This window comes from Erythrolamprus reginae, chromosome 1 (assembly GCF_031021105.1).
Source record: "Erythrolamprus reginae isolate rEryReg1 chromosome 1, rEryReg1.hap1, whole genome shotgun sequence".
NCBI classification, from domain to species: Eukaryota; Metazoa; Chordata; class Lepidosauria; order Squamata; family Dipsadidae; genus Erythrolamprus; species Erythrolamprus reginae.
Window position 1 is genome coordinate 165,322,301 of NC_091950.1, and position 15,430 is coordinate 165,337,730.

General features: G+C 35.5%; 1 protein-coding gene across 6 annotated transcripts in view; it reads right to left on the reverse strand.

Annotated features, from left to right (window-relative positions):
- NCKAP5 (NCK associated protein 5) overlaps positions 1–15,430 on the reverse strand; it is an 845,077-nt gene that overhangs the window by 227,244 nt on the left and 602,403 nt on the right. Inside the window, exon 1 of one of the 6 annotated variants that reach the window (XM_070731206.1) lies at positions 2,899–3,114. The exons of 4 other annotated variants lie outside the window; for them this stretch is intronic. In XM_070731206.1, the coding sequence (XP_070587307.1) occupies positions 2,899–2,943 (45 nt within the window). In that variant the 5' untranslated portion in view covers positions 2,944–3,114. Of the gene's footprint in view, positions 1–2,877; positions 3,115–15,430 lie in introns of those variants that run through there. One more of the 6 variants, XM_070731214.1, reaches the window with a different exon arrangement.

A 15,430-nucleotide genomic window follows, 5' to 3' on the forward strand; every position in this document is an offset into this window, starting at 1 on the left:
ACTGCTCAAAATGTCTCCATCCATTATTTCCAAGAAATTTCAGCAGGTGCTTTCTGCAGACATGTTTTAGATGGGCACATTTTATCTGGAATAAGCAATCTTCAAATAATTTGCCTCCAGGCCTCACCTTGAAATGCATGCAAAAAAACAGAAGGCGGTCAATGCAATTATCATAATATTAGAGCTTTGTGTTAATAACAGGCAATTCTGACTAGCACATGGATAGCCATATCCTTCATTAGAAGTGCAGTTTCTGGAAGGTTGTTAAGGAAAGCCCTACTTAAGAGTGCTTTATAGTAGTTAATCCATGTTATGGCAAGATCATGAGCCATTGTTAGTAGCACTTTCTGTTCCAGGAAAATCATGAATAGCATAAAAACTGAATCTGGAAAAAAGCCCTCCTTAATACACAGCTTCCATCATATATCCCTCAGATTGAATTGATTGATGACCTTCAACTCCATACTCATGAGAAATATGCCATAACTCATGCCTATATATTTTATCGTATTTCCTCTAAATCTACAAGCATGCAATAAACTTTCTCACGTTCTCTCATTTTTCAAAATCCCGTAGAAGGAAGATCTGGTTTGCCTAGCAAAAGATCCAATTCACTTCCTAAACGCTATATCTTTTGGTATTCTTTCAATCAAAATTCCACCTAACATTCACATTTGATAAACTAATTATTTTGCCTTTCACTTTCTAAATTTCCTTTTGTATAGGGAGACAATACTGCATTCTTCCAAATTATATGCACGCATAAAGCTTTATAAACACATTAAATAAGAAACACTACTACTACTACTACTGTGTAAGCAAACCACTTATATTTTAACACTTTTCCAATTACACCATATGTATCTGTAATCTTACTGTTTTTCAGCATTCTCACCAGACATGTATTTATGACTTTCTATTTCTCAATTCTTTTTTAGACTCTTTAGATCAGGGGTGTCAAACTGGTAGCCTGCAGGCCAGATGCGTCATGTGCAGGCAATGCCCGCCCCAGCTGCACGAAGGGAAAAACATTGCAAAACTTCATGTAACGGCAACATGACGAGGCAAGTTTGACACCCTTGCTTTAGACTTTTGTTATCATTTCAAGATATCAAGTCCTCGGAGAGGGGCGGCATACAAATCCAATTAAATAAATAAATAAAATAAATATCAGAGTCATATAAATCCTCTAAAATGTTTCTTCCAGTTTTTCTCACTTCAATTGGTCAGAGTAGGAAAATTAAAGCCCATGAGATTATATTTTCATTCAACAACCAAGAGGGGAAAGAGAGAAACATCTGGCTTCATGCAAGATCCAAGACAGGAAGGAGAAGACTGCTGATGGAGAAGACTTTGTCTTCAGGGAAGGAAGGACTAGACAGAAGATTCCAAGAAAAGTTATTTCCCAAATGAAGGAAAAGCAGATAGTTTAATTGAGCAGATGGGAAAGAAAGCAAACAACCTATCAGTTTGTTGCAGAAAAATCAATTTCCAGAAGTACACACTTCATCTTATTCATTGCCATACATTATTCATTCATTCATTCATTCATTCATTCATTCATTCATTCATTCATTCATTCATTTTTTATGCCGCTCTTCTCCTTAGACTCAGGGTAGCTTACAACATGTTAGCAGTAGCCCATTTTAACAGCACAATGAAGAATGTTCTTCATGCACAAACTCAGAAAGCTCATATTGTCCTAGGAGCTGCTGATACAGTTCTACAGAGGAATTTGAGTCTGTCATTTGCACCTCTAAAACTGCCTGGTTTGGCACCGCAACCAAACAAGAAAGATACAGACTTCAACGGATAATTAAAACTGGAGTAAAAACAATTGCTACCAGCCGGCCTTCCATTGAGGACCTGTATATTGCATGAGCCAGAAAGAGGGCTGTGAAAATCTTTTTAAGCTCATGTACCCACATGCACGTGGATGCAAGCAAAGATTATAAATAATATACTATCAGTGAAATCTGGAAAAAAACAAGAGTGGAACCAAAGCTGGAAATCTACTCACTATGCGGTTTTCATTCAGTCATAAAATAGATTAAGGACACCTAATTGGCTGAGTGGGGATTTCTGGGAATTGAAATCCATATGTCTTCAAGAAGCACTGCTCTAGGGGATTGCTCCAATGCAAATAGACTTTGTATCATATCACATCATTATTAAAACTTAAATACAAACCATTGCACAAATAGTCTTTTTTCCATTAGACAACAATTGAAGAAAATAATGATTGCATGGCTAAAGAATGCAAGGTAGCTTTGTTTCCTCTTACAAATGAAATATTACTGATCTGCCACACAAAAGCAAATGTTTATCAATTATGTATGGCAAACTTTATAGAGAAACTTTATAGAGAATGATTATTATTATTATTATTAATTATTATTATTTATTAGATTTGTATGCCGCCCCTCTCCATAGACTCGGGGCGGCTCACAACAGTAACAAAGGCAATGTAAGAACAAATCTAATAATTTAAAAAAACACTAAAACCCCCATTATTAAAAGCAAGCATACACACAAACATACCATGTATAAACTGTATAGGCCCGGGGGAGGTGTCTCAGTTCCCCCATGCCCGACGGCAGAGATGGGTCTTAAGAACTTTACAAAAGGCAAATAAAACTTCAAATTCAAATAAAACTTTGAATGCATTAATAAATGCCTCTTTGGTTAGTGTGTGAATGACCAAAATAGAGATGTACATCCGCTTCATTATCAATGTGTATCAAGACAGACTATACAAGGACCAATTTAAAGTTTCAGAATAACTAAAATATCCATTCATTTTCCTGGAGGCATAGACAAAATCAAAAAGCCGTTCAAGCCAAAATTAAACCTAGTTTGACAATCCAAGTATCATACCTTTATTTATAATCTTCCCACCATGTTAGTATGTCTTGGTGCAGCCTTGTGCGAAACCGTTGACATACACACAGCAGAATTATTGCAGTGGTGTAGTTCTGTGATCCAGCCAGCAAAAAGACACAGACTTAGTATTTAACAAAGTATTATTTATATATATATAACACAAAGTAGCAAAATATAACAAACCACACATAGCTGCACACAGCTAAGAATATCTCAAAGTAAACTCCCCCCACAGGGAAAGGTACTGGCGCCCTCTTATGGCCAAACCAGTCAAAGCTCTTAAAGACATATTACAACTTTACAGTTATAAGCTACCATTTGTAGTGTTTTTCAACCAGTGTGCCGTGGCACACTAGTGTGCCGTGGGACATGGTCAGGTGTGCTGCGAAGCTCAGAGAGAGAAAGAAAGAAAGAGAGAGAGAAAGAAAGAGAGAGAGAGAGAAAGCGAGAGAGAGAAAAAGAGAACAAGAGAGAGAGAAAGAAAGCAAGAGAGAGAGAAAGAGAACAAGAGAAAGAAAGCAAGAGAGAGAGAGAGAGAGGGAGGGAAGGAGAGAGAGAGAAAGACATAGAGGGAGGTAGGGAGGGAGAAAGAAAGAGAGCAAAAAAGAGAGGAAGGAAGGAAGAGAAAGAAAGAGGGATGGAGAGAGAGAAAGAATGAGGAAGGAAGGGAGAGAAAGAGAGAGAGAAATAGAGCGAAAGGGGGGAAGAGAGAGATTTTTTTTGTCCAAACTTTTTTTAGCCCCACCCCCCCACCCAGCCCCACTCAATGTGCCCCAGGGTTTCGTAAATGTAAAAAATGTGCCGCGGCTCAAAAAGGTTGAAAATCACTGGTTTAATACATGGCAACCCCAAAACAGTACCATGTACTAATACACCACAATAATGCCATTCACACATCTATGAATAATCAAGATTCACACACAATTTAACTTTATATTGGATGCTTCACTTTTAGCATTTTTAAAATCAAAGAAAGCTACATGTAAGTGATTTTTTAATTGGGGGGGGTTGTTATTCTGGTTAAAAAGATAAGCTGCATTCCACTAAACACCACCCAGTTAAGGAAACCCAAAGTACTGTTGCCAGTCTCTTTTAAGAGGTCTTAATAGCACTGCCTCTTGACTCACAAGCACACTGATGTTCCTGAAAGAAGTTTAGTTTCTTCACTCACATATGCGTTACTATTGGAATTGTACCTAAAACTTTAGAAAGGATGAGGAGCTGAAATCCTCCCATCAGGCAGCCCTTTCACTCTCAACAGTTCCTAAACCCCAGGAAAGGATTTCAGCTCCTTTGAATTACAGAGAGAAAATCCTTCAGCAAGCTGCAGAAATTGAGTTGAAATCTTCAAATTTCAGCTCCCTTCCTGCATTCCCACACGGGATTTCAGATCCACTCCATGCTATTCACCTGCAAGATTCCCTGTCAGCTTCCCCACTAATTTTCTTTGGAAGCCAGTAAAGAAGATTCTTTACGAGTCTACGGAGAGGGGCGGCATACAAATCCAATAAATAAAATAAATAAATAAATAAATAAAGATTACAACGGGACTCGCATGATTACAGGATGTTTGACAACTGATTGTAAGCATGAGTTGATAGACAAGCATCTGAATAGTGGTCATATAAATGCAAAGGAGAAGAAGAAACATTTTATAATTGCAAGAAGTACTTTACAGGCCATAAAAATAACCTTTACAATGGTCATTAAACAACTAGTGGTAGATTGAGTACTACCTGCATACAACTACCATGCTTTTTGAAACCTACCATATCCCATATTTCATTACATTCATCCATTCATCATTCTAAAGGCATTCCTAATTTTGGGTGTCAAAACTTTTGACAATTATATGATGAGATATTTGATAATGAAATATTATCAGAAGTATTTAATCAAGCTTATATTACAGTTGCACTAAAATCATGTAAAGATCATGCCCAGTGTTCAATCTCACTGATTAACATTGATACAAAAATCTTAACAGCAGTGCTAGTAAAAAGATTACAGCAAGTGCTATTATTTGTTATTAGAAATGATCAAGTAGGGTTTATAAAAAATTGACAAGCAGCAGACAATATTAGGTTAGGTTAGCTTAGGTTAGATGTAGATTTAATAGACCTGAATAAAAATGAAGACCAATGTGTAATCTTATCCTTAGATGATGAAAACGTTTTTGAAAAAATATTTAAGCAGTACGTGTTTGCTGTATTAAATACTGTGGGTTTGTATTTCCTTTGAAATTCATAAAATGGATCAAGATGATATCTGAATTGCATAAATCAATTACGAATGGAAGCAACCTAGAACTAAAGATTGATTTCCTGACAATTAGAACAATCAAACAGTGGAACGATTTGCCTCCAGAAGTTGAGGATGTTCCAACACTGTAAGTTTTTAAGAAGAGATTGGACAACAATTTGTCTGAAATGGTGTAGGGTTTCCTGACTGAGGAGAGGGTTGAACTCGAAGACTTCCAAAATCATTTCCAACTCTGTCATTCTGTTCCTTTAGAACAGGGATCCCCAAACTTTTTACACAGGGGGCCAGTTCACTGTCCCTCAGACTGTTGGAGGGCCGGACTATAAAAAAAACCTATGAACAAATCCCTATGCACACTGCACATACCTTATTTAAAATAAAAAACAAAATGGGAACAAATACAATATTTAAAATAAAGAAGAATAAGTAATTACATAATTAATAATTAAGTAATAAAGTAATTTATACTTCTTTATTAACAAGTAAATTTAAACTTAAATCAACAAACTCCATTTCTCCTTCCTTCCCTCCCTCCTTCCTCTCCACTTCTCTCTTCCCTCTTCCTTTTCTCTCATTTGTTTCATTTTCCTCTCCCTCGTTCTTTCCCTCCATCATTTTCTCATTTTTCTCTTTCTCTCTCTCTTTCCATCTCTCCCTCTTCCTTTCTCTCTCCCTCTCTATCTCTCCCTCTTTCTCTTTCTTTCTCTCTCTTCTCTCTTTCTCTCACTCACTCTCTTTCTAACTCTCCCTCTTTGTATCTCTCACACTTTCTCTCCCCCTCTCTCTGTTTTTCCCTTTCTCTCTCTCCTCTTCATTTCTCTCTCCCTCTCTATTTCTCCTTATTATATCGATCGGTAAAATCTCGTGTGCTGCCGCGGGCCGGTTAAAAGACCTCAGCTGGCCGCATCCGGCCCATGGGCCGTAGTTTGGGGACCGCTGCTTTAGAATATTTTAGTTGGAGCAAAGTTTAATTAGTCTTTTTTACACATCTATTTTGTATTTTTAATTTTGCTAAGCATACATTTGTACTTTTTAAGAAGAGTTAACTGTACCTTGTAAAATAAAGGTGGGAAAAAACCAAAGAAGAAATTTCCCAGCTTCTCTCCTATATAATAATTAGTCTTGAGGATGAAATTAAATTGTTGCTGAGTTTTCTAAAGCAGAAATGTCTCCTATATTTTCAGACTTAATTTGATCTGGGACAGAGGATCTTTTCCAGGATGAATTAACCGTCAGGTGTTGGACAAATTGTAATCAATAGGTATTCTTATGGAGCAGTGTTATGGAGGCTAATCATGGCAAATTATTTTGAGATGACTAACATTTGTAAAAACTTTGGCTTACTGGATTAAAAAAATATTACTATTCTGGATGGCAATGTGAACGTGTGAGAAGAAATGAAAACACTGGAAACACAAATTGATAACTTGAAAGAAGAGTGGAAAATGTGAACACAGTAACTTGTTCTCATGAACCTAGACAAGACACAACTGAATTTACAATGGAAAAACAAGAAAAGAACGTAGATCTCTATGATAAAGTTTTGTTTAAACTACAAGGAGACCTAATCCACCCAGAAACCTAAAGATAAGGCATCTTCCTACAAATATACAAAATACACAAACAAGAGACAATTTCATTGCCTCCAGGATTAGAAGTGGAAATATACAGTAGGATGCTTATTAGGTTAAATCACATTTGAGGATCCCAAAGAGCGCTCCTTATATTATTGTAAAAATTTTCAGGGCCACTGCTCATGTAATAGAGTGAGGAGTGAGGATCCTTCATTTAGATATAAATAATATAAATTTATATTACTGAGATATAGATCTTCTTCATGAAGGAATTTCCTTTGGCTAAGTTTTTGGCTAAAGAGAAATCTACTAAGTTTTTATTCTTATTTCCTGCTAATTTTTTGTCAGTCCATCTCTGATCAGCTCAAGCATGACTGAAATGACTGATTGTCGCTTATGGTCTTCTGGGAATAATTCTTTATTTTGCTTCTATCTTGCTGGTAGTGCTATCTGTTAAGTCCAGCTACAAATGTTCCAGTGTTAACATTGATTTTGTTTCCTGTTTCTTCAACAACAGAGGAAAGGAAGGAGGAGAAGCAGGGGGCTGGTGACTTGATATGGTGAATTAGCCCTCTATGGAAGTCAATTTATGTCTTGTTTATTGTCATTGTTCTAATTATTGTTGGTGGGAAGTATGTTAGTTGTATTTTACTTGTGTTCAGTTATAACTTTTATAGTCCCTGGTATAGTCCCTTATTGTAATTTTCTGTATTCATATAAAATGAATATACTTCTTTGTGATTTAAATATTCCTTGTTTTTGAAGGAGGCTTGTTTCCCATCCAAGTACTAACCATGCCTGACCCTGCTTAGCTTCCAAGATCAGACAGGATCAGGCGCTTTCAGGGTAGTATGGCCGTAGCTCTGACAGCAGGGTAACCTCCGTTCTCTTTGGGGCTGCTCCGTTTTTTCATGCTTTTCGGTGCCCCTTTGGGCAATCTCTGACCCGAAGAGTCAGGGATAATAGAGAGGAACCTCCAGTGCACCTGGGGGTGGTCGGCGGACCCCCCCGAATAGCGAGGATCTCCTCTTCCCAACATACGAAAAAACTGATCTCTTTGATCGGCCCAAAGAGCTTCCTCTGAGGAAGCTGCAGAAAATACGACGAGAAAGATCTGAGAAGTGAGAACTTTGATCTACTTTGTATTACTTTAAGATCAATGTTGCATATGATGAGATGGCTTTAGAATGATACCCCTGCTGTTTTTGTCAATTAGTTGACTGGACTTGATTGCCTGAATTTTTAAAGGCGGCGACTGTCTTGTCTATGGCGACAGAAGAAGGAAGACTTGTCTAAATTAAAAAATGGACTACAAAGGTTCTAAAACCAAATCTAGAAAACAGTTACCGTTAGCTTTTGAAGACTTAACTACTGAATTTGCATTACAAGATGTTTGGCGCTATTATAACCCCGACTGTTATGAATATACTTTTTTCTCTGCCCCACACAAATCATGGTCACACATTGACATGGCCTGGGCCACCCCTGAACTTATTAATGAAATAACACAGATTCATATACTTCCGAACACATGGGCAGATCATAATCCTATAAACTTGAAGCAGAGAAACCCTTCAAATTTCCAGTCCCGAAGATGGTCCATGAACCAATCAGTACTTAATGAAAAAGAATGTCAAAACTTAATTAAAAACGAAATACAGCTCTTTCTTCAAATTAACCAGGATGGGATAACAATTACCCCAAACCTATGGGATACACTGAAAGCTTATACAAGGGGTATTTACATTGCATATACAGCCAAATGGAAAAAAACAGGCCAAATCTCAATTCTACACATTAAACTCAAAACTTAAAAAACTAGAAGAAAGCTTACAATTAAATCCAAATAACCATAAAACTCTAGCTGAAATAAATTTGATTAAACATGAAATAAATTTTAAAACTCAAGATGAACTTTCTCGGAAAATAAGAATCTCTAGGCAAAAACAATTTGAACTCGCCCAACAAAAGAAAGGTAAAAATATTGAAGCCTTAATATGACGAACTGAGAGTATTAAAAACAAAACACAATGACAAAAAACAAATAATTGAACTTTTTTTTTTCAAATCTGTATAAACAGGAGGAAATAGATGACTATTTACTCCTAGAACTATTCAAAGACTCAGATTTAATTAAAATAAATAATGACCATCAGGAGCTTTTGAATAGGAAAATAACGCCATTAGAAATAGACAATGCAATTATAAGGGCAAAAAAATAATAAAACCCCAGGGCCGGATGGCATCCCTGCTGAATTTTATAAACAAACATAAGAAATTTTGCACCCCATATTTCTTAACTTATTTAATGTAGCATTAGAGGAAGCCAAACTCCCCGCCACATGGAATGAGGCATATATACATGGAATGAGGCAAAAATGAGCATTAGAAGAAGCCAAACTCCCCGCCACATGGAATGAGGCAAAAAAATAATAAAACCCCAGGGCGGATGGCATCCCTGCTGAATTTTATAAACAAACATAAGAAATTTTGCACCCCATATTTCTTAACTTATTTAATGTAGCATTAGAGGAAGCCAAACTCCCCGCCACATGGAATGAGGCATATATAACCTTAGTCCCAAAAGATGATAAAAATAGATCCCATATACAGAATTATCATTGAATATCTCTTCTAAATTCAGATTATAAAATACTCGCATCAATCATAGCAGATAGACTCAAACAGATTCTAAATACCATAATACATCCAGATCAAAATGGTTTTCTCCCGGCAAGGAATATTGGAATGACTACGAGAATTATATTGGATTTGTTGGAATATTACAATAAAAATATTGATAAACCTGTAGCTTTCATATTTGTCGACCTTCATAAAGCATTTGACAGTCTCTATTGGCAATTCCTTATCTCACAGTTGGAAACTATGAATTCTGGCAATCATTTCGTTAATCTTATCAGATCTATATATACTATTCAAACTGCTAAAATATTAATTAATAACGATTTGACTGATAAGATAAATATTTGTAAAGGTGTAAGGCAAGGATGTCCCCTAGCTCCATTACTTTTTATATTGGCGTTAGAAATTTTATTAAATAATATAAGAGTAAATAACGAAATTAGAGGTCTTAAAATTAAACAGGAACAATTTAAAGTCCAGGCATTTGCAGATGACATGGTTTTTATATTACGAAATCCATTAAAATCAACTGTAAAGAAATGGAGAGATTTGGTACTGTGGCTGGATTAAATATAAACAGAGACAAAACCAAGATAATAAGTAAAAATATGTCACAAAATCAGATAGGTAAACTCGAAGAAATATCTAAACTCAAATCTACAAAAGAAATCTAGGATTATGGATTACCGCAAATTGTGCCACAATCAAAAAAGATAATTATGACAAACTTACTAATGACGTAGATAAAGATCTAAATAAATGGACTAAACTCCCTCTCTCCCTAATGGGAAGAATTGCCACGATCAAACATTCTCCCACGATATTTGTACTTATTCCAAACTGTTCCAATAAAACTAAACAAACCCTTCTTTGAATGTCTTCATAAGAAATTCCGTAAATTTATTTGGGCGAAGAAAAAGGTGAGGATAAAAATTAAATGTATGTTTGGCCACCATACAAGAGGGGGATTTGGACTTCCTAATATGGAGTTGTACTATAAAGCCTCAATTCTCAATTCAATTAGGGAATGGATAACACTTAAAAATGGAAGGCTATTAGTACTAGAGGGCTATGACCTTCTGACGGGGTGGCATGCCTTTCTATTAACAGATCCGCATAAAATACCCTCATACTTTAAACAACACTACGTCCTCAAGGCCTTAATTGAAGTCTGGCATTTTATCAGGAAGAATTACTATTTATCCACTCCAAAATGGATATCGCCAATCGAAGTTGTTACATACCCAAACCTTATCCCTCTCAACAAGATAATAACATACAAACACCTACTTGATATCAATGATGATCTAATATCTAAACAAAACCTTTCAGAGGCCGACCTTAGCTTTGATTGGTACCAATATATTCAAATACAACACATTTATACTAAACATAAAAACAATTTGGGATATCAAAAAAATAACACACTAGATAAGATTATACTTGGTTAAAATAAGAAAATAATATCTAACATATATAATAATCTATTGCATCAGTACACTATAGAAGAAACAGTTAAAACATCAATGATCGCTTGGGGTCAAAATTCTGGGTACAATATTTATCTAAACGAATGGGAAAAAATCTGGACTATAAATTATAAATATACAATTGCCACCACCCAGAAAGAGAACCAATGTAAAATGTTTTACAGGTGGCATCTCCCTCCAGCTAGACTTGCCAAAATCTACCCAAACATGTCTCCAAAATGTTGGAAGTGCAATGAAAAAATTGGGACATGTTACCACGCTTGGTGGACATGTGAAATTGCAAAAACCTATTGGTTAAAAATTAAAAAAACTATAGACCAAATTACTTCCTTATCTATTCCTTTAAAACCAGAATTCCTCTTAGGAATAATTAGACAAAAGATTAGTAAGGATGATTATTATATCATAACTCACATTCTAGCTGCAGCAAGAATTCTGTACACTCAATATTGGAAACAAGAAAGAACACCTACTATTTTAAATCTGTTAATTAAAGTTATGGATTATGCAGAAATGTCAAAAATGACCAAGGAATTACAAAATCGAGAAGATACAGTTTTCTACCAAGTCTGGGACAAGTGGTATAATTGGCTAAGGAAAAGAAATTTTTTGCAAATAATTCAAAAGGAAGATAATCCAACAAAGTAACTTATCAATGAACGATAAAATTTAAAATTATACTCTATTTACTATATCAGAACGGATGTACCCAATATGTAACATTGGAAGATCTCATTCATCTCATTCATCTACTCCCAAACAAATCTAGCAGAATTTTTTAAAAAAAAACCAATAAGAAGGAGAATAATACATCAGCGATATTTTTGAAATTTATGTAGTATTGATACGATATACCAGCCTCATTGCTGGTTCATCTCTATTTCCCATCTATACCCTCTCTTACTACTCTATCTTTTCCCTACAATATTTCCCTTTTCTCTATTCTTTCTTTTTTCATCTCTCTTTTTTCTTTCTCTATTTCTCTTTTCTACTTCCTCAATATTCTTAATGTTATGCGATTCATAGGATATAGGCATCAAATGTACTGACTTACAAACAATTTATTGTTGACCTATTACAAATTATCTTTTCTATTTTTATTTTCTGTAAAATCAATAAAGACATTTATACGTGAAGGAGGCTTGCTTATTTATTATTATTAGCCTATAAGTAAGTATATTGTATTTGATCCTTTTACATGCTTAGATTGGGGTACTAAGTTGGAATATGAAAGGGATATGAAATATTGTTAAATTTATTTTTATTTAATAATACCTATAAAGACAATGTTATATTTCTACAGTAATATATCAGAGATAATGAACTTAAAACTTCAACTTCTTCACCAAAATCATCATAGATTATTCTTGAGAGCCAGTCTAGTACTTAAGGCATCAGATTAGAAACCAGAAGACTGTGAGTTCTAATCCTGCTTTAGGCATGAAATCCGGCTGGGTACTTTGGCCAGTCATTCTCTCTCAACCCTAGGAAGGAGGCATGAGTAAACGACTTCTGAAATCTTGCCCAAAAAACCCTGCAGGAACTAATCCAAGGGGGTGATCAGGAATCAAAGCTGACATGAAGACACATACATACACACAAAAGGAGGGAGGGAGGAAATATTTCTTGGTTTACAAGAGGAAGGCTTTTAAAATTAGATTACGGGGAAATAGTCTTTCCAAAGAATGTATCTGAAATGATGGCCATCAGATTTTCTATGCTGAAAGCTATACACCATAATTTTGAGATTTGGCTGCTAATTGAGTGAAGGGGTAGCTAAAAGAATCATACGGAGAAACTGAAAATGTGATATTGTTCCAGATGTGAAGGTTGTTGGGGTGGCTCAAACCTCTTAGGAGATATGATTTCATAAGATGGGCACCATGACAGAAACATAGGCTGCCTATATTCCGGACAGTCCTTGTTATTTCACTGAGTACTACTATGTTCCCATTATATATCCCAAAAAACAAAAATCCCAACAGAGCTGGTAAAAATGAAAAGGTAATTAATCAAAGATGGGGGGGGGGGATTTTCACCATTGTGGATTAAACATATTCCCATAGTGACTTTAAATTAAATTAGTATTTTATAGCATTTCCTATAATTACTTCTGCTTAGTTAAAGATTTAAAAAAAAACAGTCCAAAACAGAGACTGACCTGTTTTTATTCAGGTTTGGGTTGTTCTTTTATTGTTGTTGTTTTGTTTGTTTTTTTGAGAAAGCTAAACTTGCATTTCTATATTCAATGGCAAAGCAATAAATCTCAGTGGAGTTGGTGACCTTTTCGGTAGATACATTTAGGATTATAAAACAGTAATGGGAAACCAAAAAAAGGGGCATGTGGTTTCTGTGACTGGTTAACAACCTGAAGAAGCTGGAGAAAGAGGAACCTACTCTAATGTTTCAACTAGAAGTGCTTGTTATGCATCCCCAAACCGTGCAAAGCATGGCCTTTTAACAATGCTAAATTACATATCCCTAGTTAAAACTATTTTAATTTCTAATCAACTCAGTACTCCTACCATAAGGTCAGCATCGGACCACGCAAGACATTTTAAAAACTACCTATACAGAATGATGTGCAGTGCAGAATAATCAAACTTTGAAAACAGTGCAGTTATAGAAAGTCAAGCTCTCAAATAAACTTTGTTTTTAAGACTTCCAAAAGGATGGGATATGTTAAACATCTCTGCATCATGGGATCTAACTTTTTTTTTTTTGCTGTTAATTCCAATTTGGTTTATTCTGTTTCAGCAGATATTCCTTTAGCCTTTCTTTTCCCAATTATATCTAGCATTTAAAACTAGCTTTGAGAAATAGACAACACACATTCTGAATATATAACATGGAATGCTTTGAAGCACAAATGAAGGGGTTTTTTTACACTGAGATCTCTGCTATATTATGCACAATTTTATAAAGCAAAATTGATGCATCTAAATTTTATGTCTGAAAATTGATTTGAAATTACTCAACTAGTGACTCATCTGCATTCTGGCACAGCAGTAATTTAGGTCTGATATTTTGGCTGATTCTTCCTGATCAGCAAGCTGTTTGCATATTATTTTTCCCACAGTTTGATATATTCCTTAAACACACAATTAAGAAATAAGAAAATGAGAGTCTTACAGCTAATAGTGCATATATTTGCTTATAGGAAATGTACAGGAAATTTTATCCTAGGGGCTTTAAATAACAACCAAATTGATTTTATGCAGTCTATGCAAGTTTCAGAACTATATTCCCTGTTGATTGTAGAGCAAATCATAAGCATTTATTTGACGTTTTGTAACAGGAAATGAAATGGGGAAGCATTCCCTAAGGATGATAAGGCAACCGTTAGAATATATTAAATCACCAGCAGAGCATTTCATCTATCCAAAAAGCAAGACAAAAAGGTAAAATTGTATTTTTTTAAATTTGCATCTTAATATAAATAATCATGATTCTTAATATTCATATTCACCATGCTGTCTCTGTTATGACATTATGAGTCTATCAGATGTGGAATACTGATGGTTGTTTTAAGAGCTAGCCTATAAACATTTCTGGTTAAAAACAAATTAATAAATGTCTGTTGTCCTATTAGTAAGATTGTCCATGCCAATATTCTAAAAGACCATTTTGTTTTACAAAACTATTTATAAAAAGTACATGGCTGAATATATTAGACAATAATATAAGTATCTTCTGTCATGCAAGTATAGATAGTCTTCAGGTTACAGTGGCAATTGGGACTGGGAACTCCATTACTAAGAAACACAGTCATGAACTTCCGGTGGCTGCTTGTGGTGTAGCAATTGTAAGGAGGGGATCTCTCCCTCCCAAAACTGCTTTTTCTTTAGATTCCTGACACCTTTCGAGGCACAGCTCGTTAGAGGGGAATTCCGGGCATCGAGTGGTTAAGGCAATTCCCTATTGAGGTGAAGGACACCCTCTCTATAAGGAATCCAAAGCGCCTGCCCTTGCTGGCACCAGCATGGCGGGCCTGAAATCACAGTGGCCCACAACAGGGGGAAGCGTGTGAGATATACAGAGAAACTTCGTAAGCCAGTAATACTGTGGATGGTTATAAGGACAAACTCTTAGAGAAACTGTTTTAGGGTCCAAAGACGGGCTACAAGAATGGTGGAAGGTCTTAAGCATAAAACGTATCAGGAAAGACTTAATGAACTCAATCTGTATAGTCTGGAGGACAGAAGGAAAAGGGGGGACCTAATCGAAACATTTAAATATGTTAAAGGGTTAAATAAGGTCCAGGAGGGAAGTGTTTTTAATAGGAAAGTGAACACAAGGACAAGGGGACACAATCTGAAGTTAGTTGGGGGAAAGATCAAAAGCAACATGAGAAAATATTATTTTACTGAAAGAGTAGTAGATCCTTGGAACAAACTTCCAGCAGACATGGTAGATAAATCCACAGTAACTGAATTTAAACATGCCTGGGATAAACATATATCCATCCTAAGATAAAATACAGAAAATAGTATAAGGGCAGACTAGATGGACCATGAGGTCTTTTTCTGCCGTCAGACTTCTATGTTTCTATCTTTGATTTAAGAATCAACAATCCCG